Source organism: Chlamydomonas reinhardtii, chromosome 1, assembly GCF_000002595.2.
Source record: "Chlamydomonas reinhardtii strain CC-503 cw92 mt+ chromosome 1, whole genome shotgun sequence".
Lineage (NCBI taxonomy): Eukaryota > Viridiplantae > Chlorophyta > Chlorophyceae > Chlamydomonadales > Chlamydomonadaceae > Chlamydomonas > Chlamydomonas reinhardtii.
In genome coordinates this window covers 1,725,312-1,748,205 of record NC_057004.1, presented here as the reverse complement: position 1 = coordinate 1,748,205, position 22,894 = coordinate 1,725,312, and the positions used below count along the sequence as shown (strand labels likewise).

The window sequence follows — 22,894 nt, the reverse complement described above, 5'->3', positions numbered from 1 at the left end:
GGCGGTCCCTGCAAAGCGGTATAAAGCAGGCCGTTGCGAACGCGTAACACATTCCCCACTGAAACCTAACTTGGGTACTTAGTCCAATATACACGTCACCATGCTGAAGACTGCCAAGGCGCTGGGTCTGGCAGGCCAGGTGGCTGCCAAGGCCATGGGCGGTGCTGCCGGTGAGTCCTGGCGCGTGTTCGATGCTGATCGGGAATTTTGAATGGACGCTCGCGTTATTCTGCTACCTGTGGCTCGGTCGATGTTAGTCCCCGTGCTGGCGACGCGGTTTACGCGATGAAGATGAAGATTCGGTCGCGCCGGTCGTCTTCTACCCATTCATCCGGCTTTTGTAGAGTCACGTGGTACTGCATACTCGTTCATGGCTTGAGCACGCGGTATGAACCTTCCACGCACGCAGGCGCGACAGGCGGAATGGGCCTCGTTGCTGCCAACGCGCAGAACATGGCTGGCATGGCGTCGGCTGCCTCTGAGGCAACTCCCAAAAGCCTGGGCTACACTATGCCGGTAAGTTTAACAGCTGTCTCCCTGTCTCGCGACGGTTGAGGAATCGGTCCTGCTGTCTCTCTTTCGCTCTGGCTTCCGTTGCCAGCGAACCTATGTTGCGAAGGGTGCCTCGGGGCTTGATCGAGATGCCTGGCAGCAGCCTTTGTGTCTAGCCAAAACCATTCCACGTGATCGGTTTTGGCCACTGCCTTTCCCGCTCTCGTGTGTTTTGTCTTGTCTCGCTGTGACGCTGGCCCTCCACCTGCAGGGCGAGTTTGAGCCGCACGTGGGCTGCTGGATGGGCTGGCCTTATAGCCCCTACCTGTGGCGCGAGAACGCCAAGCCTGCTCAGCAGCAGTACGCCGCCATCGCCAAGGCCATCAGCGAGTTCGAGCCCGTCTGGATGTTCGCCGACCCCTCGGTACGTGTCATGACCCGAACTTCGGATGGCATCCCCGGTCACTCAGAACCCCCTCCCGTAAACACCCAATCATAGTCCCGTCCTGTCTCGCGTCTCAGAGCGTCCCGCTCCCACCACGCTGGAGCTCCCTCTTCTCAGCGCCCCACCCTAACCCGCTCGCTCTGCCTTTGCCGCCGTCCTCCCCACCTCTCTTCTTCCCCCGCGCAGTCGATCCAGTCCGCCCGCAACCACTTCCGCGGCGTGAGCGGCGTCACGGTGGTGGAGATGCCCATCGAGGATGGCTGGCTGCGCGACTGGGGCCCAACCGTGAGTTGTGTACATGTCTTGTTCAGTACATTGCCCTAGTGAACTCGCAACGCTGCTGCCTGCCACCCGGTCCTTGGCAGGCCCCTGTCCTCCCGCTGCCTCCCCCCCCGGTCCACCGGGCTCGGCCAATTCCCTTCCCCTTGTCGCGCCCCCTGTGCCTCTTACTTATGGTTCCCATTGGATGGTGCAAACAACCCCCCTCCCGCCTCCCTGTCCTGCCTGCATCCTGTCGCCTCAGTGTGTGGTGCGCGACGACCCCAAGACCGGCAAACGCGAGGTGGCGGGCGTGCACTGGGACTACGACTGCTACGGCGCGCCCGGCAAGAAGAAGCTGGGCCTGCCCGCGGTGAGGGAGAGGGAGAGGGAGGAGTCAGGGGGAGGGAGTCAGGTGGAGGAGGGAGTCAGGGGTGGGGAGGGAGGGAGGGAGTCAGGGAGAGATGCGGAGGGAGAGGGTAGCGCGGCACGCGTGGTAGCGCGCCCTTGGCGGACGGGCTTGTACGTGCATGCATGCGCTGCACCCGGTCGGAATGCGCGGTGGGCTGCTGCACTGCCGCCAATACACTGCGTCCGCGTACCGCTGCTCTGCTCGCGGCTTTACCTGGCTGCTGCAACCCACCTTCCCCACCTGCTTCCACCCCACCCATCCCCACCCACCCACCCAGATGATGCCTGAGTGGCAGAAGGACCACGCCGCCGGCCGCGCCATTCTGGACTGGGCGGGCCTCAAGGCCTTCGAGTGCCCCCTGCACCTGGAGGGCGGCTCCATCCACTCGGACGGCCAGGGGTGAGTCAGTGGCACACACACGAGGCTGCACGAGGATCGCTGTGCTGGTAGCAGTCGGTGTGGTCATGTACACCCAGCCACGGTGTGTGTGACCAGCCCATCCACCCCACCCTACCCGTCCACCCCCTACCGCCCACATCTCTCACGTGCCCACTTCCACCTCCCCCCCTTGCTCTCCCCTCCCTTGCTCTCCCCTCCCCTCCCGTGGCTACGACCTCCATCCTTGCCCCTCGCCTGGCAGCACGCTGGTTGTGACTGAGGAGTGCCTGCTGCATCCCAGCCGCAACCCGCACCTGGGCAAGGAGGGCATTGAGCGCATGCTCAAGGAGTACCTGGGGCTGGAGAAGATCATCTGGCTGTGGAAGGGCATGATGGGAGACGACCACGTGAGTGCACCCGTAGCTATAGGCAGGCGGGACACACACGCACACACACACACACACACACACACACACACACACATGCGTGCACGTTTCCTGACCTTGTGCTCTCTCACGCCAAACGCAGCACACGTTCGCGCTTCCTCGTGCAGTGTCGACCCTTTCCCCTTGTGCTTTCCTAACACACAAACACACACACACACACACACACACACACACACGCATACACTGTCCTACGCGTAATGTTTCCTTGTGCTCTTTAACACACACTGCTTCGCTTACGCGCAGGTGGTGAACGGGCACGTGGACAACATGGCCACCTTCTCCGAGCCCGGCACCATCCTGCTGTCCTGGTGCGACGACCCCAACGACCCGCAGCACGAGGTGTCGGCGCGCAACCTGGAGATCCTAGAGAACACCGAGGACGCCCTGGGCCGCCGCATCAAGGTGAGCGCGAGCGCGCAGAGCACACGGAGAATATAGCGCGCGCGTGTGTGTTTGGGGGGTGGGCGGGTCGCAGGTGTAGCGGATGCCGTAGCCCTCTGGATAGATGGTTGGACTGTGGACAGCAATAGTCGTGCCGGCATGTGCGGCACGCCCTGGCCTGTCTGCGTGCCGCACACATTCCACACCCAAGCTTCAGCTAGCCCTCACACCGTGCCCTCGCACCCACCTGGACTACCCATAGCCCTCGAACCCCACCTCATTGCCCTCTCCCTCACGGCCCCTCCTCCGCCTCCACCCCACACCTGCACAGGTGATCAAGCTGCCCGCGCCCACGCCCGGCATGTTCCGCTCCTTCAAGGAGGCCAACGGCATGCACCCCGACCACGCCAAGAAGGGCTACGTGCCGCGCGTGGCCGGCGAGCGCCTGGCCGCCAGCTACATCAACCACTACATCGCCAACGGCGGCATCGTGTGCCCGCAGTTCGGCGGCGCGCAGGTGCGTGCGCGCGCGTGTGTGTGTGAAGTGTGCGTAGTGTGTGTGTGTGTGTGTGTGTGTGTGTAGTGTGTGTATGTGGGTATGTGGGTATGTGTGTTTGTGTGTGTGTGTGTGAACAGTGTGTGTGTGTTATACGTGCATTGCCGCTGGAAAGGTCTGCAGCTCTGCTGCTTGCTGGGGGTCAGTGGCTCTTAGGTGGGCAGTCGCCATGGTTGGACCCGCCCTTGCCTACCAGCTCCCCAAAATGCCCATCACACCTCGCTGCCCACCTCTGCCTCCTCGCTGCTCCCTGCTCCCTCCTCCCTCCTCCCACCACCCACAACAGTCCAAGTCTGACGAGCTGGCACTGGAGATCCTGTCCAAGGCCTACCCCGGCCGCAAGGTGGTGGGCGTGCACAGCCGCGACGTGCTGCTCAACGCCGGAAACGTGCACTGGTGCGTGGGGGCCGGCATGGGGGGCGGAGTGGGGGGCGGCGTGGGGGCTGCAAGGCATTGCCCTGTGCTAGACAGGGCCTGAGCCTGCGGGTGGAGTGGGCGTTGCCGGGTCGTGTGTGTGGGTGACGTGTGTGCGTGCTTCACCCATTGTGTGTGTGTGTGTGTGTGTTCAAGGAACCAACCTCTCCCGCCCCTTGTCCCCGACTGGCCTGCAGCATTACTCAGCAGCACGTCGCTCCGCGCGGCTAGACGCACACGGCAGCCGCCCCCGCCTGCTGCTGCCCGCCGCCACCCCTTCCGGACGGCGCGGAGGGCAGCCCGAAGTAAGAGCAGCTGGTGGACGGCAGAGCGCTGTGCTGCGCCGGCAGGGCGGACCGACCCAGCCGCCGCAGTGCCCAGGAAGGCAGGCTGTAGCACGGAGCAGGCAGCAAGCGGCTGTAGCACGGCGCAGGGGCCGCTTGGCGGCGTGCCACATTGCAGCGTGCGGATAGCATACTGTTCGGACCCGGGATGATGCGGATGGAGACCAAACACGAGATCCGTGGCAAGTAAGTAATAGCCCATGGCAAATGGGAGAGTACAGTATTACCTATGATGAGTGGGGGCGGATGGCAGCGATGCTTTTCTGGTGGCGGTTTGGATTGCTAGGCACCTGGTTTGGCTATGTGCCTGTGGAAACCGACCCCGGCTATGTCCGGGCGATGAGGTTGTTCGGCCTCAGACTGTGGAGGGGTTCAGCCCCTTGTCTCTTGACCGGGGAGCACTTGTCTGGTGGCGTCTCGGTTCGGTTTGTGGATGGGAGTGGCGGGCCAGCTTTGTGTGTGTGTGTGTGTGGCAGGGTGAGTGTCGGGAGTAGGAGTAGCGATACGTAATTGCGTCTGTGGGAAACCGGATTTATGCTACGTACGTACGATCTGCACTGCTCAGAGGATCGATCAAGCGCGTGTGGGTGGAGGCATGCAGTCTGAGGGTGGGTTTCGCCTCGATTCCTGTCCATTGAGGGCGCGCATGCTCCCCCACACGCACACACGCACATGCATGGTTCGTTGCGCCCGCAGCTGCCTTTTACTATAATTCGGACTTACTCTTGACCCGGAGGCCGGAGCACGCCAATGACGGGGCTTGCTTGGGAGATTGCGCAACAGGGAAGGGATGCATGCTGATTGAGAGCATTGGGGCAGGGTTGACGTTGAGAGCATCGGGCGTTGTGGGAGAGTCAGGGAGGTTGTGAACAAGATGCACGGATCATGCGGGCTTTACTGTCCGCTATGTAACAACAGAAGGCGTGTGGTACCGCGCACGAGCCCCGGGAGCGAGGGGTTGTTACCAGCGACCAGTTGCGAAGTGTCGATGAAGGCGACAGTTGGCGCGTTGTCCGACTGGAAGCGGGTGGGGGGTTGCAGAGGGCGGTTTGGGCGTTTGGGTCGGGAATCGCTTGTGGCAGCATTGGGCAGGAGGGGTGTGGGGGCTGGAAGTAGGGGCAGCTGGGAAAGCCGCATCAGCCTATCAATCTCCTTTCGACTGGTGCACTCGTGTGGTGCACTCAACCCCAGCGTTCCTCAACGTTGGCGTTCCTGGCCTACGCCGTGCGGGCTTACTTTTTACACACGTGTTCCGCTCCAACCAGTCTTGAAGACTCATACCAGTGCAGCCAGCAAGCCACCTGGCTGGAGCTCACGGCCAAGGCACTAAAGGCTAGGGGCTGCCGAGGGGCTGCCGAGGCAGCTGCCATGCCGGAAGCTCGCCTGCTCATCGAAGAGGTGGTGCACCTTCCCGCCAAAACTTTTGGCGGGAAGGTGCAATCAGAGCTAGGTTACGTATCATTGTTATCGAGATTAAATATTTACAATGTCTGCTATGAATTTCTTAGGCGTAAGAGCCGAGCTATGCATAAACGGGTACGCGGTGCTACCCCGCTTTTTCGACGAAAACGAGCTAGACCAGCTGCGATATGTAAGCTTCAAGTATGCAACGTGTTTTGATTGATTCATAGTATCATGGGCCAAACTGACGCGTTTGACAGGAGGCCGAGCACGTTCTGGAGGCGAGCGGAGCGTATGACCACGGTGACAGCGAGTCAATTGCAGCAAGCAGGTAATGGTTGCCGCCTCCCCTTGTTGGCTGATGTTTCTCGTGCCCGCCATCAGGGCTGAAACACACACACACACACACACACACACACACACACACACACACACACACACACACACACACACACACACACACACACACACACACACACACACACACACACACACACACCCTTGCATCTTACCGCCTCACAGGGGTTGCGTTTTCGAGGTGGTGCGCCCCGCTTACAGCTGCTTGCCAGCAGAACTAACAGCCCCGGGATGCTCAGGCCAGGAAGGCGCCTGGGGCCGCAACCCCGTACTGGCGGGCGGCGGCCTAGCGTCAGCAGCGCCCGCCGCGCACATGGCCATGCTGCAGGCTGGCTCGTCTGCGATGCGGCTGCCCGGGCTTGGCCTGATGGGCTGTGCCAAGCTGCATGCGCTGGTCTGCGCCGCACTGGGCTTTCCCTTGGAGGTGCTCAGCCAGCCTCACCTCCGGGCTGGGGCTGGGGCTGGGGCTGGGCCTGGGCCTGGGACTGCAGGCGTCGGCATGCCAGCAGCCGGCGCTGGCGACAGCGGTAAAGACGCCGACGGTGCGGAACAGGCTGCTGCGGACCAGATTGCACACGGCGGCATCGCGGCAACGCCTGATGGCCATGCGTGTGCAGCAGCGGCACCTTACGAGGCTGCTGCGACAGGGGGCGGCAGGCACCCCGCGGTTGCTAGTGCGGGGGCAGCCGCATGCCGTGGCGGCTGCGGCTGCGGCAGAGGCGAGGGCGGGGGCGGCATTCTGCCGCCGCTGCCCTCAGACACAAGCTGCGCGCAGCAGGTGGCGAGTGCTGTCGCTGCTGGGTCGGTTAGCAATACCGGTACTTGCAGCGGCGATGGCGGCACGTGCGGCTGCAGCTGCAGTAGCCGCAATAATGGCGAGGGCAGTAGCAGCAGCGGCATCGGCAGTAGCGGCAGTAGCAGCAGTGGCGGGGGCCCCTACCTGTTCAATGAGCAGTTCATTATCAAGCCGCCACGCAGCTCGGCTCGCTGCGCGTTCGGCTGGCACCGCGACTCGGACTGGTGCCGGGGGCGGCCCGAGTTCCAGTACAGCCCCTACATATCTGTGAGTGGCGTGTGGCCGGTGTGGCCGCGGTGTGGGGGTGGGAGATGTGGGTCCCTGGCAGTGTGTGGCTGCGGAGGACCGTGGACGGGACGCTGCGGTCATGGTCTTGGTCGTGGTCACACGCGCGCGGCGTGTTGTCGGTGACGGCGCGCGTGGCAGGGCGCGCGTCGCCGCTGGGAAGCAGGCCATGCCGCGCCGACGTCGGGCATTAGTTGCCGCGGCCGGTGTTGCCTGGAAAGTCTGGGAGCATGCGTCGGATGCGTTGTCGGGAAGGGAGGCGCTGCTGCCGCTGCTGCTGCTGCTGCTGCTGCTGCTGCTGCTGCTGCTGCTGCCCCACCTTGTGGTCGCCCCCGCCCTGCCGCCCTCGCTGCAGGTCTGGGCGGCTCTTGATGACATGGATGCAGGTGGGCGGGTGGGCCGGAGGTGCCCGTGTGAGCTGCAGGGTATTGTGCAAGCTGACTGCTTGCGGGGCCGGGGGCCATCGGGGCAGGGCCACGTGACTGCGCTACGCCGTAACCGCCTCACCCCTTTGCGCACTCCGCAGAGAACGGAGCGCTGGCTGTTGTGCCGCGCAGCCACTTGGCCCCAGCACCGCCCGCGGCTGCTGCGGCGCCTGTGGCGGGTGTGCAAGGCGGCGGCGCGGGGATCGACGCTTGTGCTTGTGCTTTGGCGGGCGCGGCGCCTTCGGCAGCTACAGCTGCGGCAGCGCCGCATCAGCTTCTGCTCGTGCCCGCTGGCACCGTGGTGAGTGTTGCACATGGGCGGCGGAACAAGGCGGCCTTGCAGTTGCCGCTCGATCGCGTGCTCCGTGCCGCAGCCTCCGTAGCCTAACTTTCAGATGCTGCCCTGCCTTCGATAGGAATAGGGACGCGCTGTGCACCCCTTGTGCTGCTCTAGCGCACATGGGTGAGCACGCGACGTGGCTTTGCGCTGGCACCCACCCACGATGCCCCCCTCTCCGCCCCGACCTGCCCTGGCCCCCGCACAGGTGGTCTTCTTAGACACCCTGCTCCACGCCTCCGGACCCAACACCTCTCGCCACATGCGGCGGGCATGGATGCCCCAGTTCAGCGCCGAGCCCATTCTGCGGCGCCGGCAAGCGCCGCCGCAACATCAGCAGCAGGAGCTGCGGCTGCTGCAGGAGCCGCAGCAGACGCCGCATCGAACAGAATCATTAGAGGCGCAGCAGCAGCCAGAGGAACAGCTCCGGCACCAGCCCCACCCCCACGGGTTGGCGGCGGGAGTGCTGGCGCCAGATGCCATGCGTGGTGGGCGCGGGCGGCCACAACAGCAGCCGCCCGCGCAGCAGCCGGTCGCCCTGGCAGTCCCGCTGAGGGCACTCGCGGGCGCGTCGTAGGGATTGCCGTGTAGGCGTTACCTTGGGCTGAGCTTGCTGGCGGTGGTGGTTGCGGCCGTGCGGGTGCAGTACATAAGCAGTACGGACGGACGGTACCGTGATGAATCTGTGTGTCGTGGTGTTGCGAGTGGCTGCTGGGGCTGACCATCGCCGATGCGCATCTGCCTTGTAACGGCGGCTTACTGCCTGATTCCCTGTCGCTGTCACGTCACCCAACATCACAACATGCCCCCACGGTATTAGGGCCATTCGTGGCACTCGCCAACGCCGCGTCCCCACACGCCGAAGCCATGTATTGAGTTTGCGCCTAGGACAGACGACCACTAAGGACGGTGTAAGAGGGCTAGCGGTAAGACGGGATCAACGGGAAATTCGCGGAATCCCGAGTTCCATTCCACGGCCCGTCCATCTCGCGCATTCACACTAGCTTATATTTTTCTGAAATGGCGTCTTACACATTTGGCATTTGACATGACTCATATGCGCTCGAGGCCAACCACCCCGTTCACGCGTGCCTGCGTGCCCCAGGGTCACCGCAGTCCTAGGCGCGACCCCACACACCGGTGCCCCACGCGACAGGTAGACACCGGCACACGCCCGAATCACAGCGTGCCGTCCAATGGACGCCCTAACCCCGCCGTACTAGATTGCTGACCACTCGGGCACTACCACTGTATACCAGGCGGGGCTTAGGGAGCCCCGCACCGCACCGCGATATTTGAACGCCGAATCACGCAGACGCCATCCCCCATCGTCAAAACACCTACCCGTCCACACAGCCAGGCCCCGTCGCCCCGCACCCTATAAGACCGGAGCGTGTCGACCCCTTCCCCTTGTGCCCTCCTAACACCAGAGCAAGTGGCGGCGCCAGCGCCGCCTCCCGCCGCCTCCAGAACCACGATGACAGCAGCCAGTGCGCACCCGTGCATGGCGAGCCCTGGGCCGCCCTGGGCCCTGCAGCCCGCATCCATATGAGCCCCATCGCGCACACAGCAGCGCCCGCGCGTTCAATGCCACCTCGCTCCGCCCCGCTCCGCAGCGGCCCCGCTCCGCTCCGCCCCGCTCCTCAGCAGCTGCGCAGGCGCCGGTGCTACAACAGCTCCGAGTCCAGCAGCGAGGCGAGCGGGTCCGTCACGGAGGGCGGCGCGGGCTTCTTCAGCGCCGGCTTGAGGCCGGAGGGCGCGCCGCGCCGGTCGGGCGTGTTGCTGCCGGTGCCGGTGCCGCTGGCGTCGTCCGAGAACTGCGCCCAGTCCGTGAAGCCCGCGGCCACCCCGGATGACGCATGCAGCGGCGACAGGCCGGCGCCGGCGCCGCCGCCATGCGCGGCCCCGGCGGCGCCCAGGCCTATCTGCTCCTCGCTGGCGCTGTGGTGCATGAGCAGCTGCGCGCGTGAGGGGAGGGAAAGGGGCTACATTCATGACTAGTAATGGAAGTGGTAGGGGATGGGGAGCAAGCGGCGGAGGGACGGGAGCCCGCGTCAGCCTCCAGTGGGCGGGGGGGCTGACGGTATACGCATGCTCCAACTGCCCCAGACTCCCTGTAAGGGCATCAACCAACCCACACCTGCGTCTCGGTCAGTTCTGCCCTGAAGGCGGTTAAACCCCACCCCTCCACCCAACCACAACCTCGGGTACCCGCGCACAGTTCTCCTCCACATCACCCCTGCGGCGCCCCTCCCCACGCAGCCCCCCCTTCGTCGCTACACTTCTCTGTACCATCTTTGCCACCTACCCAACCCACCTCCCTCCACCTCCTCACAGTCCCCCCCCACACATACCCACCGCCTGGTCGCTGGCGTAGGCCGGCAGCCCGGTGCCCGGGCGCGACGGCGCCGCCGCCAGCGAGGCCGAGGCCACGGAGGACGTCTCGCTCTCGTCCGGGCCGCCCAGCTGGATCAGGTCCACGCTGTTGGCGCTGTCCAGGGACGTCAGCACGGCCTCGCTGCCGGCCTGCGCGTGCGTACATGGGCGTGTGTGTGTATGTGGGCGTGTGTGTACGTGGGCGTGTGTGTACGTGGGCAAGTGTCTACGTGGGCGTGTCTACGTGGGCATGTGTCTACGTAGGCGTGTGTACGTAGACGTGTGTCTACGTAGGCGTGTCTACGTGGGCGTGTCTACGTAGGCGTGTCTACGTAGGCGTGTCTACGTGGGCGTGTCTACGTGGGCGTGTCTACGTGGGCGTGTCTACGTGGGCGTGTGTACGTGGGCGTGTCTACGTGGGCGTGTCCACGTAGGTGTGTCTACGTAGGCGTGTCTACGTGGGCGTGTGTACGTTGGCGTGTCTACGTTGGCGTATGTACGTGGGCGTGTCTAAGTAGGCGTGTGTACGTGGGCGTGTCTACGTGGGCGTGTCTACGTAGGCGTGTCTACGTGGGCACGTGTCTACGTTGGCGTGTCTACGTAGGCATGTCTACGTAGGCGTGTCTACGTGGGCGTGTCTACGTGGGCGTGTCTACGTGGGCGTGTGTACGTGGGCGTGTGTACGTGGGCGTGTCTACGTGGGCGTGTCTACGTAGGTGTGTCTACGTAGGCGTGTCTACGTGGGCGTGTGTACGTTGGCGTGTCTACGTGGGCGTGTCTAAGTAGGCGTGTGTACGTGGGCGTGTCTACGTAGGCGTGTCTACGTGGGCACGTGTCTACGTTGGCGTGTCTACGTAGGCATGTCTACGTAGGCGTGTGTACGTGGGCGTGTCTAAGTAGGCGTGTGTACGTGGGCGTGTCTACGTGGGCGTGTCTACGTGGGCACGTGTCTATGTAGGCGTGTCTAAGTGGGCACGTGTCTACGTGGGCGTGTGTACGTGGGCGTGTGTACGCGGGCGTGTGTACGTGGGCACATGTCTACGTGGGCGTGTCTACGTGGGCGTGTGTACATGGGCGTGTGTACGCGGGCGTGTCTACGTGGGCATGTGTGATCGTGGGCGTGTGTACGTGGGCGTGTCTACGTGGGCACGTGTCTACGTAGGCGTGTTTACGCGGGCGTGTCTACGTGGGCGTGTCTACGTGGGCATGTGTGATCGTGGGCGTGTGTACGTGGGCGTGTGTACGCGGGCGTGTGTACGTGGGCGTGTCTACGTGGGCGTGTCTATGTGGGCGTGTCTATGTGGGCGTGTCTATGTGGGCGTGTCTACGTGGGCATGTCTACGTAGGCGCGTGCACATGGGCGTGTGTACGCGGGCGTGTGTACATGGGCACGTGTCTACGTGGGCGTGTCTATGTAGGCGTGTGTACGTGGGCGTGTCTACCTAGGCGTGTCTACGTGGGCGTGTGTACGTGGGCATGTGTACGTAGGCGTGTCTACGTGGGCGTGTGTACGCGGGCGTATGTACATGGGCACGTGTCTACCTGGGCGTGTGTACGTGGGCGTGTGTACGCGGGCGTGTCTACGTGGGCATGTGTGATCGTGGGCGTGTGTACGTGGGCGTGTGTACGCGGGCGTGTGTACGTGGGCGTGTCTACGTAGGCGTGTGTACGTGGGCGTGTGTATGTGGGCGTGTGCACATGGGCGTGTGTACGTGTGTGTGTTGAACCACAGCGAGCGGCACGAGAGCACCGGGCACACCGCGCGACGACGCCCCACGAACACGCCACCCCACGAGTGCCACACCGTCTCAAACCATAGGCCACGCTCTCCTCCTCGCTCTTTTGCATTGGGCTCGGTTTAGTTTGGGCTGGTTTCTACAACACACACCCCCTGCACGCACGCACGCCCGCACCTTGCGCATGGCCCTCATCTGCTCGTCCGTGAGCTGGCTGTGCAGGTGGATCTGCTTCAGCTGCTCGGCCAGCTCCTCCGTGCTCATGGACTTGCCGCGGCGGGACGGACGGCTGCAAGCGATACACAGGGGAGGCGGGGTTACGTTCGTGGCTAATGAAGAGGAGCGAAGTTGTAGCCAGGCACAATGGTAAAAGCAGGGGGAGAGAGAGCGCCGGCGATAGTGGCAGGGTTAGGAGTTTGGCGCAGCACTGGATCCCACAGGCAGGACCCACACCGACAACCCAGCATATGTCCATGATACCACCGGAGCTTCAGCGCACGCGCACCTGTTGCCGCCGGCCAGCTGCGCCGAGGCGGGTCCACTGGCGGGCCCGCCGCCTCCTGCCGCGCCCACCACCGCCGCCGCCGAGCCCGCCGCCGCCAGGTCGCCCACGCTGTACACGTGCCCCAGGCCCGCGCCCCCGCCCAGCCCCGCCTTGCCGCCCGCCACGCCGCCCGCCACGACACCGCCTCCCGCGCCGAAGCCGCCCAGCCCCGCCAGCCCGGGCCCCGGCACGCCCGCCGCCGCCGTGGTGCTGCTGTAGCCGCCCGCGTGCACCGCCCCCGGCTGCGCGTGGTGCGGCGCGCCCAGCCCCACACCGTGCGACATACCCAAGCTGTAGCTGTGCAACCCGCCTCCCACGCCGCCTCCCGACGGCCCGCTGACGGAGGCGGAGGAGCCCATCGCGCCGTACATGGGGTGCATGTGGTGGCCGGCGTTGCGCTCCGGCAGCGGCCAGTCGATCTGGCCCACGGGCTCGCCGTCCAGGTCGTCCGCCTCGTCGCCCTCCAGCGGCACACCCTCCTTGTCCCAGACCTGCCGGGCACGCAGCCGTTCATGTGGAAGATGGCGGGGGACGGGGGAAGGGCGTAAAGATAAGGGTGGTAAGGGGTTCGGCGGGTTGCCGCATGGTGCCGCGGGTTGCCGCATATGTGGGAGCAGCGGCGGCGTGCGACCGGGAGGTTGTGTCGTTGCCCGTGCTGGGTGCGGTGCAGTGCGGGTCCGATGGGGCGCACCTGGTAGGCCAGCCAGGCGGAGGGGAAGTACTCGCGCTGCTTGTAGCCCAGGAACACCTGTGTGTGTGTGTGTGTGTGTGTGTGTGTGTGTGTGTGTGTGTGTGTGTGTGTGTGTGCGTGTATGTGTGTGTGTATTAGGTGCGTGTGTGTGCCATACGGATGAGGACAAAGCAAGCACGAGTAGGTGACAAACAAGAAGAGAACGTCACACCCAAACATGCACACATGCAGCCTGCAGCCCCGCCCCCCCTTACACACACACACACACACACGCTCCTCAACCCTCTCTCCACACAAAAACACACACGCACACACGCCCCGCCCCGCCACGCACGTCAATCATGGACTGCTTCTCCTTGTCGACCACCACGTTGTTGTAGCGCCGCTTCACAGCCACGATGGCGTTGCCGTACGCGCCCACACCCGCCTTGCGCAGCTTGGACGTCTCCGGCTCAAAGATCAGAATGCGCTCGCTGTGCATGGCCTGCGTATGCGCGTGCGTGTGTGTGTGTGCATGCGCGTGCGTGTGTGTGTGTGTGTGTATGTGTGTGTGTGTGTGTGTGTGTGTGTTAGAAAACGCAACGAATCGCCCAAGAGCTCGCCAGAGTGGCATGTGCGTGTAGCCATACGTGTGCAGGAAGATCAGTTCCGCGGCCCCTGCCACGCGCCGGTTCCCCACCACCACCACCGTCACCGCAACTAGGCCTGCTAAAGCGCCTCCTCCCACCGCCCGCCGCAGCCCCCCACCTGCGAGCCGGTGTAGAGCCAGGCGCACATGTCGCCGTTCACCAGGAACAGCTCGGCCAGCATGGACAGCGCCTCGGGATGGATGCGGCGGCTGATGCCCGCCACACGGCCCACCTGCGTGTGTGTGTGTGTGTGTGTGTGTGTGTGTGTGTGTGTGTGTGTGTGTCCATGCATGATGAACATTGACGGGGGAGGGGGCGTGGCAGCGTGGCAGGTGGTGACCTGGGGTGGGGGCAGCAGTGCAGAGATGAAGGGGGCGCAGCCACGCAGGCGGCGGACAGTGGGGCCTGGGCAGCCCGACGAACAGCCGCTCACCCGGCCCGGCCCGGCCCGGCCCGGCCCGGCACGTCACGCGTATCTGACGCACACTATGGCATCCGCCTGCCTCTCGAACCTTCATTTCATGGACGACGACCCCCCAACCGCCCCGTTCTCCTCATGGCCGGTACCCCCCCTTTCAGAAGCGGAGCGGCCTGCTGCGCACCTGCCGCAGCATGCACCAGGGCGTGAGCGGCTCGAAGCGCTCCGGCTCCGCGCCCTCCGCCGAGTCGGTGCGGTTGTGGCTGCCGCCGGTGGGACCGGCGCGGACCTGGCCCAGAGCGTCCCCGGGCGAGTCTACACCATAGAAGCCAATGGGATCAGCTCAAGCCGCATGACTCCATGAGCATGCGATGGTGACATGACATGGATTTGGATGAGGTGCGGGGGACCAGGGCCGCCTTCCGCTGTGGCAGTTTGCTTTGTGGTGGATGCTGTGAGCGCGTTGCCACCGTGAGCGCATACGTGCTGCTACAGGTGAAGCAAAATGTTGGGTGCAAAGGCGCACCTGCGGCGTGTGGCGTCGACGCGCGGGGCGTGAGGGGCACCTGCGCCCCCGGCGCAGCCTGGCTGGAGGTCACGCTGCCGACGCTGAGGGCCGGCCCGCGCGGCTCCTGCCCCGGCATGCGCATGTGCGGCGGCGCGCCGTTGCCGCCCCCCGGCGTCGCCGCGCCCAGGGCCGTCACATGCTGCGTGTTGCATAGCAGGACAAGGAACCGTGAGGCGTCGGACGTGCAGCGAAGGCGCACGCGCAGCAAGAAACACCTCCCGGCTGCCTGAGACCCCAAGCCAGCGCTGCCGCCCCAACGTGTCCTGCCCCGCGCTGCCCCCTCCAGCCGCGCCCCAGCCCTGTCCCGCCGCCCATGCATGCAAGCGTGCGCCGGCGCAAACAGGGGCCTTTCCAGGCATAACTAGCAAAACACGAGCGCGACGGCAACGGCGGCACTGAAGGCCAGGGGCGCGGGGCGGCCCTGCGCGTGCGCACCTGGCCGCCGGGTCCGCTGCCGGGCTGGAAAACGGTGCTGAGCGCGTCCGAGGACAGGCGGCCGGAGGCGGGCACGGGCGGGCGCTCCCAGGTGGTGGAGCGGCTGTTGTGGTCCACGTAGAAGATGCGGTTGCTGGTCTTGTCGATCTTGGCCTCCCAGCCCTGCGACGGGGGGAGCGGGGGGGTTACATGCATTACGTTTACGAAGTGAAGTCGTAGCCAGGTGCAAAGGTACAGGGGGGGGTAGCCGTTCGTGTGAAGCAAGGAGTGATGGGGGAACAGCCGTTCATGTGGAGAATGGAGCGGGAGGCGGAGGCAGGCGGAGGGAGGCAGAGGGAGGCACAGGGAGCAGGTCGATTGGGAGAGGGACAAAGCAGCGGCAGCGGCGGGCCGAGTGATAGTAGGCACATAGCGGTGGTATGGTGTCGGCCCCTGCCCCTGCCCAGTAGCCCCGTATCCGCGCCCCCCCGCTCACGGGTGGCAGCGGGAGGCCGTCCGGCGCAATGGTGATCTTCTTCTGCAGCGGCGCATCCGGAGCGCCCGCCGCCGGCCCCGCCGCCGGCGCTGGGCCAGGCGTTGCGGGGCCTCCTGCTCCGGGGGGCGGCGCCGCCCGCTGCATCGGCGAGCTGCCGTGGCCGCTGCCGCTGCCGCCGGCACCGGGGCCGTAGCCGGCGCCGGGGGGCATGTTGGCTCCGCGCATGGGGCTGCGGCCGTCGCCGGTCATCATGGTGGTGATGCCGTTGGCAACCTGCGGACACGCGGGTGTGCACACGCACACAGCCTAGAGTGAGGCCTCGGCGGACGATCGCATTTGGGATGGCGTGCCTGTTTCGCACGTTGCGGTTCACCCCCAACCCGGCAGCAACAGGCACGCCAAGCAGGCGCGCGGGCACTCAGCTCGCACCTGCTTGCCAAACTTTTCGAGCATCGCCGCCCCGGCCGCCGCCGCGGCCGTCCCCGTCATGCCGAACATGTTGCCGGCCGCGTTGTTGTTCGCCCCCGGGGCGCCCGCCACGGCCGCGCCGGGCGTGTAAGGCTGCGTCATCGCCAGCGGCCCCGGCGTGCCGCCGGGCTGCTGCAGCCCCGCACCAGCGGGGCCACCGCCGCCGCCGCCGATGCCACCAGCGCCGGCGGCCGAGCTGGTGGAGGCGTTGGTGCTGGCGCGGGTGAAGGTGCGCGGGTCGCGCGCTGCGCGGGCCGCCGCCAGCGCCGCCAGCTGCTCGGCGCTGGGGCGGGTGCGGGCGATGGCGATGTCCAGCTCGCGGCACTGCTCAATCATCACCTGCGGCGGGTGCGCGGAGTGGAGGCGGGAGATGCGGGGACCGTAAGTCATGGGGAAACTGCACACTAGCCCAAAGTACCGGTAAACCGAACGCATTGCAAAAGAGCGAGGAGAGGTGGTACAGTAGATGCGGGTGAAAAGGGTAGGGATGAAACAGGGCAAGGTGCGCGTGTCGGCGAGGGTGGGTCCTTGTGGCATCACCGCAGGCATGTGTGCAGCTGCCGCGCCTGTGGGCCGAAACCCCTGTCACCCGCGACCCCGGGGCCCCGCGCCCCAGTGACGTGCTTGAGCGAAGCGCGAGCGCGCACCCGCACCGCACCCGCGTCCCCCCCTTCCATCTTTGATACACACCATTCGCGTGAATTGCTTAACCCCCCCTCGCAACCCGCCCCCTTCTGCCGCCTTCCATGGGCGGCTGCCCGCTCGCACCTGCACCGCCCCGAAGAAGGAGCCCACGTTGGTGCGGTCCAGCGAGTCGGCGCAGTTGTAGCGCGTCACGCCGCGCTGCGGAACAGCGGACAGGCACGGCGGTCCAAATATTTGAGCCGATCATGTTTGAGCTAATCATGTTTTAGCTGATCAGCGGCACTGCAAGGCCTCGCCGCAGTGGCCTGGCGGACAGTGCGCTGCGCGATGAGGGGGCATCCCGCTCCCCAGGCCTAAGCCCCCAAGTCCATGTCTCTCCGCCCCGTTCCCCAAACATGCGCGGCCCGGACTCGTTCGTCCCGTGTGTTAAAGAGCACAAGGAAAACAATTCGTTCGTCCCGTGTGTGCACCTGCTGCCGTAGCCAGTGCGCCCGCCAGCCGATGCCGGCGGCGGACACGCGAGGCGCCACAATGCCAGAGCCGTCGTCGCCCGGCCGCGCCGGCGCGCCCGGCCGCTCTGCATGCAGCGGGCAGGGAAGCGGCCGTGAGTGGTCCAGACAGCCAAAAAGTGACGAAGTGAGATGATCCCGCATCTATATTGCACCTGGAACAACTCTTCGCTCGCCAAGCTTCCTAGGTCAATGCAACCCCGGCCCGGCACCTCCTGCCTCAACCAGTTTCCGCGCCTGGAGCCTCGCATCGCAGCTCGTTCCCACATGCGCATTCTGCGCGCACCTCCGCGTGACCACCAGCACACCACCCCGCATTGCCGCACCCTCCCTCCTCTGGCGTCGCGCCCGACAGCCGTTGGCCCACAGTGCCGTTGGGCCCCCCATCCCCGCCCCTCATCCCTGAGCAACGCAGCCCCTGTCGGCCCCTGCGTCCCCCGCACTCACCCGCGTCGGCGCAGACCTCTGTGTGGTCCGGCCCTACCTTCTCCAGCGTCCCCAGCGCAAAGCCCTGAGCCGGCAGCAGGTCCTTCACCTGAGCGGGCGAGGTGTATGTGTGTGGGAGGGGGTTACAATCATGATTAATCAAGGGAGGGACACGTCGCAAGGATGGGTGCGCTGCGTGTCCTTTTTGAAACACACGCTCTGACACACGCACCGTGTTCCAGAAGGCCTCCACGATGCCCACATGCCCCAGTTGCTTGTCCATCTCGTGCCAGTCCAGCGCGATGTAGGTCAGCGGCAGCCCGTGCTCCTTGCGCAGCGCCGCAACCACCTGGGCGCAGGGGGTTACATGCATGATTAGTTCGCAGGGGGGCGGGGGAATCCATGCATGCTTGATGACGGGAACGTATTGACACGTCGTTGCAGCAGACCAGTCAGGGGAGGGGGAAGGGGTGTTTTGCACCATTCCACATCGGCCCGGCCCCCATGCAGTCCCTGCGTACCGTAACCGTACCGTGACCCTTCTCCTGCAGTCACAACAGCCCCCTCCCCTCCCTAGCGCCACAGCCCCTAGCGCCCTCCGGCCCTCGCGCCCATGCCCTCTTTCCCTCAGCCCCTGTTCCCTCACAACCCCTTCCCACCCCAGCCGGCCCCCCAGCCTCCCTCCCACCCAGCCTCCCTCCCTCCCTCCCTCGCCTCCCTTGCCGGCGCTCACAAAGTCAAACGCGGACGCCAGCTTGGCCTCGCTGCGGTCGCGGTCGGGCGTGCCCTTGCGCAGCAGGCTCACAAAGGTGATGGGAACCAGGCGGGTGGGGTCGCCGTCGGGGCCCGCGGCGGGCGGGTCGGGGTCCAGCTGCGCGGTGGGCGTGTAGCGCCGCTGCAGCCGCCGCACGTACCTGCACGCGTGGAGGCGGGTGTAGGCAGGGTGGGCGTTGTGTTGGGGGGAGGCGTTGAAATGGAAACCAAGGGCGCATGTGTGTGTTTGTCGGCGCACGGGGCAGGGTGACTGCCTGGCCATGGACTGACTGCTGCAATATACCGCACCGCGCCGCTAACCCCCCTCCCTCCCACCCAAAAATGCGCCCGCCCACCTCTTGGAGCCCTTGAAGGTGTTGTGTGAGCGGATCTTGATCTCCGCCTCGCCGATGCCGTTGTTCTTGATGGACACGCCCCACCACAGCGGCGCGCTGCCGCGGCGCCACGTGTAGCGGCTCCACAGCAGGCTGCCGTCGCGGTGCTGCTGCCGCCACAGCACCTGCGCGGTGGTGGTGGCGGTGGGGGTGGCGATAGCGTGCGTGTGGGTGGTGGCGGTGGGGGTGGCGATGTGTGTGTGTGTGTGTGTGTGTGTGTGTGTGTGTGTGTGTGTGTGTGTGTGTGTGTGTGTGTGTGTGTGTGGCGGGCGGGCGGGCGGGCGGACATGCGCTCCTGTCACGGGAGCTCAGCGGAGTACGGTGTGGTGAGGCCGGCATCGGCTGGCCCCGTGCCGCCCGGGTGCTCCACCGCGGCTCCAGCACACCGCGAACTTCCGCGCCTAGGGCCCGCCCACCGCTTCGCTGCTGCAGCCACCTCCAGCGCCTACGGCCGTACGTTACAAGCAGCCTGGCGCCTCGCCCACCCACCCTCCCTCCCTCCCTCCATCCTCCATCCCTCCCGTGGCCCCAATCCTCCAACAGCACAGATCCCCCCCGCACCCCTACTCCTCCCCCCGCACCCCTACTCCCCCCCCCCCCGCACCCCTACTCCCCCCCCCGCGCACCCCTACTCCTCCCCCCGCACCCCTACTCCTCCCCCCGCACCCCTTCCTCTCCTCCTCCCTCCCTCCTGCACCCCCTGTCGCCTCTGCCTGTGCTCCGCTAGTTTGGCTTGGTTTGGTTTAGTTTGGGCTGGTTGTACAACCCCCAAACAAACCCTTCCGCCACCCAACCCCCACACCCCAGCACCTCCCCCCCCCCACACACCTGCTCCACCTCTAGCTCGTTGCCCGGCTCCGCGTAGTCATTCAGCCCGCGCGCCTTGTAGCGGGGCCCTGGGTGCAGGCAGCCGCGGCGGCTGATCATGGCCACCCAGTACTTGGCGCCGTCAAAGTCCTCCAGCTGCCGCGACTCACACAGGCCCTGTGTGTGTGCGTGTGCATTGTGTGTGTGTGTGTGGGGGGGGGGGGTTGCAGGGATGTTTGGAAAAAAGGGGGGGTCATGCGGGGTAGCATGCCGCACACAGCGCGCAGAGGCCGTGTTGGGGCTCGGGCCCGGGGTTCACGAGGCGCGCGGCGCTGTGTGGCCGCGCCACCAGCGCTGCTTCGCCACTGCCGCACTGTGCCGTCCCCTCCTGCCTCCTGCCACCGGCGGCCTCCCCTCCCCACCGGGGGCGCTGCACCGGAAGCAGTGGCGGCAGCGCGGGGCCCTGCGCATCCACAGCGCATCTACCCGGCCCCGCCCCCCCCCCCCCCACGCCCACCCCGCGCCCGTGCTCCAGCTTCCAGGCACACCCAGCCGACTGCAGCAGCCGCCACCGCCAGCGCCGTGCGAGCGCCGCTGAACCCCCCCCCCCCGCGGCCGCGCAGACCGCGCACACCCGTGGTGGCTGTCGGCACAGCCCGACCCCGACGTGCCCGTGCCAGACCTAAGCCTGTGCATGCGGCTCGCCAGCGCTTCATTGCGGCCACCTGCCGCCTCCCTTCATTTGTGACCCCCATCGGGTCCTCGGCGGCGACATATAGCCTCCCCTTGGCGGCATCCCCTTGCGCAAACCTTCCCTCCCTTCCTCCCTTCCTCCGCCTCCCGCGCCGCCATCTGCCTCCCACCGCCCCGCTCCCCTCCCCTTCCCCTTTCCCTTCGTTCCCTTCTCCTCCCTCCCTCCTTCCCTTCCTCCCCCTCCCTGTCTTTCCCTCCCTCCCTCCCTCCCTCCCTCCCTCCCTCCCTCCCTCCCTCCCTCCCTCCTCCTCTGCACCAGCCTCCGCACCTGCAGCAGCGGCGGGCACAGGTGGTCCAGGCCCAGGTTGCGGAAGGGCGCGCTCATCCAGCGGTTCCACACCAGGTCCCAGCTGGGGTCCTTCACGCCGCGGTAGGAGGGGAAGGGCCGCGTGATGTCCAGCGTGTCGCACAGGAAGTGCGCGCCTGCGCGACGTGCGCAGATGAGGCCGAGAGGGAAGGTGTAAATACCGGCCCAAGTTGAACCGAACTCAATGCAGGAGAGGCCCGGGGAGGGGGGAGTACGGAGCGGAAGCTCGAGCGAAGACACGTGCACTCGTCAACCGTGACCGCAGCGCCCACAGGTCAAGAAGTCTTCGTGTGTTACCCGTGCCTGACACTCCTTCCTGCCCCAGACCGCACACACGCGTGTGTGCAGCAGCCCTACCGTCGATGGGGAAGGACAGCAGGCGCTCAATGCCCTTGTCGATCTCGTCCTTCATCGCCTTCTCGTCCTTTAGGACAGCCTCCGGCGCCTGTGACGCCATGCGTGTGGGGAAGACACACGGGTGCCACGTCAGCACCCTGCCCCAGCCCCCAGACAGCCGCCGCGTCGCCGCCGCCCTCCTGCCTCCTCCTGTGCCCGTCCTGCCCGCTTGCCTGCCCCAATGACCACCCCTGTCCCCTGCCGCGCCGCGCCGCGGCGCCCTGCCGCCGTCCACACCCTGTCGCCGCTCACACCCTGTCGCCACTCACGCCCCGCTGCCAGCTGGCGCCGCCTGCCTGCCTGCCGGCATCCGTCTGACCGGCGGCTGCAGCAGCTGCGGGGCTTGGATCCCCAACTGTTCCCTCATCCCGCTCCCCCGCTTCCCGCACCTGTACGGACTGCAGCGACAGGTTGAGCTGCAGCGGGATCTTGATCCAGTGCGACTTGGTGACCGTCTTGACTTCGTGGTTCCCGGGCAGCGAGGCGGAAACGCGGAACTTCTCCGCCACAAGCAGCAGCCCCCAGGGCCCAATTACCACGTAGCCCAGGATGTAGGGCGCTGTGGCCAAGACCTGTGGCGGGGTGGTGGTGATGTGTGGGAGGACCGGAGGAGGGGAGGGGAGGGGTGGGTGGCGGCGTGCGGTCATGCCTAAGACCTCAGGGAAGGCGCTGCTCCAGGTCAGTCCTACGTGCATGGCTTGGAAGCCTGGAGCCACACAGGCGGTTGACACGCGCAGCAGCAGCAGCCGCAGCGGCAGCGTGTGCGCCAGTGGGAAGCAGAGGCGCGGGCATGCCCATCTAAATGGGGTGGGTTTGACAGTGCAAGCGCGTGCGCGGGTGCGTGCGGAAGACAGGGCTCGGACGCTCTGCCCGTTGGCTACACCCGTTGGTCCCGTCCAGCGCGACAGGCCGGCTGCAGCGCGCAACTTCCAACGCGCTCCGAACTGAACAAGCTGTCCGCACCTGGATGGAGCCATCTGCCTGCTTCAAGAAGTCCAGAGCAGCGGTCTGCGCGCGAAGAAGCTGGTCAGCTGGGAACCAGCATGCGCCAGCTCGCGCAGGCTCCTGTGTCCTGTCTTACCTCGCTCTCAAAGATGTCCCGCCCTTTCGTCCACGTGAACATAAGCTTGCCCGAGTGGATGTCCACACGGAGGACTTGCACCAGAGCCCTTGAATAGCGAGCGAACGGCACAGAGTTCAGCGTTCTCCGCACCGCTGCGGACAAGCAGCATTAGCTGCGGGTTTATCCATACAGCAAACCCTACCTGCCATTTCCCCGAGCAACGATGGAGTATCGCTGCTTTACCGGGCTGAACACCAAAGAAATCTTCCCTGGAACCGCCATTTCGACCGCTACTTCTTTCACCTATCTAATGTCTGTTATCTGTACATTATGAACAAGGTAATGAGCTGGCCCTAGGCCAGCATCGTGCGGATAAAAGCAGGTGAGTGATGTTGTGCGCCGCTGACAAGAAAGCAGAAAAAGCAAGCGCTGAACCGCGCACCCAAGAAGGGCCGGGGAATAGCGGGGAAGTATTTCGAGTCAACGACTGCTGACGGACCATGCACCGACTAGTGTGCGCGATGGAGGACGAGCTCACCGCCCCTTTGCCGACCGCGGTTCTGGGCAAACTTGACAGAGCTGTATATTATCCCTGTATGAAGTAAGCCCGTGGGCAATGCACAATGAGCGCACACCAGGCCGACCGGGCCAGGCCGGCCTGGCACGCACCCACCCTAGCCCGGAGGGCACGTGCACGTCCCCCGCCACTGCCTCACCAAGTTAACGGCAACGAATGCCCAGTATGGGCCCGCCCACACTAGGCGACCAGCTCC

At 65.7% G+C, this 22,894-nt stretch overlaps 3 protein-coding genes across 3 annotated transcripts; 2 read left to right on the top strand and 1 right to left on the bottom strand.

Moving 5' to 3' along the window:
• The first annotated feature begins 71 nt into the window (after positions 1-71).
• CHLRE_01g009350v5 (uncharacterized protein) lies at positions 72-5,050 on the top strand. Its single transcript, XM_043058268.1, has 11 exons — positions 72-170; positions 410-516; positions 764-916; positions 1,124-1,222; positions 1,461-1,568; positions 1,885-2,006; positions 2,248-2,392; positions 2,675-2,833; positions 3,144-3,329; positions 3,655-3,764; positions 3,980-5,050. Exons 1-11 carry the CDS (start codon positions 101-103, stop codon positions 4,011-4,013), a joined length of 1,293 nt encoding a protein of 430 aa, XP_042928182.1. The 5' UTR covers positions 72-100; the 3' UTR covers positions 4,014-5,050.
• A 261-nt stretch (positions 5,051-5,311) lies between these two features.
• On the top strand, positions 5,312-8,488 carry CHLRE_01g009325v5 (uncharacterized protein). The gene is made up of 7 exons (XM_043058267.1): positions 5,312-5,717; positions 5,788-5,858; positions 6,050-6,426; positions 6,502-6,947; positions 7,321-7,351; positions 7,492-7,691; positions 7,936-8,488. The coding sequence occupies exons 1-7, from the start codon at positions 5,613-5,615 to the stop codon at positions 8,302-8,304; spliced, it is 1,599 nt and encodes a 532-aa protein (XP_042928181.1). The 5' UTR covers positions 5,312-5,612; the 3' UTR covers positions 8,305-8,488.
• Position 8,489: 1 nt separating this feature from the next.
• On the bottom strand, positions 8,490-22,701 carry CHLRE_01g009300v5 (uncharacterized protein). Its single transcript, XM_043058266.1, has 25 exons — positions 22,324-22,701; positions 22,140-22,227; positions 22,022-22,066; positions 21,448-21,630; positions 21,020-21,107; positions 20,624-20,778; positions 19,624-19,779; positions 18,757-18,920; positions 18,381-18,561; positions 17,880-17,996; positions 17,669-17,756; positions 17,183-17,289; positions 16,836-16,910; positions 16,029-16,406; positions 15,600-15,872; positions 15,125-15,286; positions 14,648-14,828; positions 14,306-14,436; positions 13,822-13,935; positions 13,409-13,558; positions 13,075-13,131; positions 12,345-12,874; positions 12,017-12,128; positions 10,086-10,253; positions 8,490-9,685 (listed from the first exon to the last, which is right to left on the bottom strand). The coding sequence occupies exons 1-25, from the start codon at positions 22,401-22,403 to the stop codon at positions 9,395-9,397; spliced, it is 4,074 nt and encodes a 1,357-aa protein (XP_042928180.1). The 5' UTR covers positions 22,404-22,701; the 3' UTR covers positions 8,490-9,394.
• Positions 22,702-22,894: the final 193 nt, after the last annotated feature.

What these genes read in the sequence shown, in the direction of transcription:
- CHLRE_01g009350v5 (XM_043058268.1), top strand. Translation starts at nt 101, where the DNA reads ATGCTGAAGACTGCCAAGGCGCTGGGTCTGGCAGGCCAGGTGGCTGCC. An exon ending in GCATGATGGGAGACGACCAC is followed by an intron (nt 2,393 to 2,674) that starts GTGAGTGCACCC and finishes GCTTACGCGCAG; the next exon opens with GTGGTGAACGGGCACGTGGA. An exon ending in AACGCCGGAAACGTGCACTG is followed by an intron (nt 3,765 to 3,979) that starts GTGCGTGGGGGC and finishes ACTGGCCTGCAG; the next exon opens with CATTACTCAGCAGCACGTCG.
- CHLRE_01g009325v5 (XM_043058267.1), top strand. Translation starts at nt 5,613, where the DNA reads ATGTCTGCTATGAATTTCTTAGGCGTAAGAGCCGAGCTATGCATAAAC. An exon ending in AGCTAGACCAGCTGCGATAT is followed by an intron (nt 5,718 to 5,787) that starts GTAAGCTTCAAG and finishes CGCGTTTGACAG; the next exon opens with GAGGCCGAGCACGTTCTGGA. An exon ending in TCTTGATGACATGGATGCAG is followed by an intron (nt 7,352 to 7,491) that starts GTGGGCGGGTGG and finishes CGCACTCCGCAG; the next exon opens with AGAACGGAGCGCTGGCTGTT.
- CHLRE_01g009300v5 (XM_043058266.1), bottom strand. Translation starts at nt 22,403, where the DNA reads ATGGCGGTTCCAGGGAAGATTTCTTTGGTGTTCAGCCCGGTAAAGCAG. An exon ending in TGGAGGCCTTCTGGAACACG is followed by an intron (nt 17,757 to 17,879) that starts GTGCGTGTGTCA and finishes TCGCCCGCTCAG; the next exon opens with GTGAAGGACCTGCTGCCGGC. An exon ending in ACGGCCTCCCGCTGCCACCC is followed by an intron (nt 15,287 to 15,599) that starts GTGAGCGGGGGG and finishes CCCCCGTCGCAG; the next exon opens with GGCTGGGAGGCCAAGATCGA.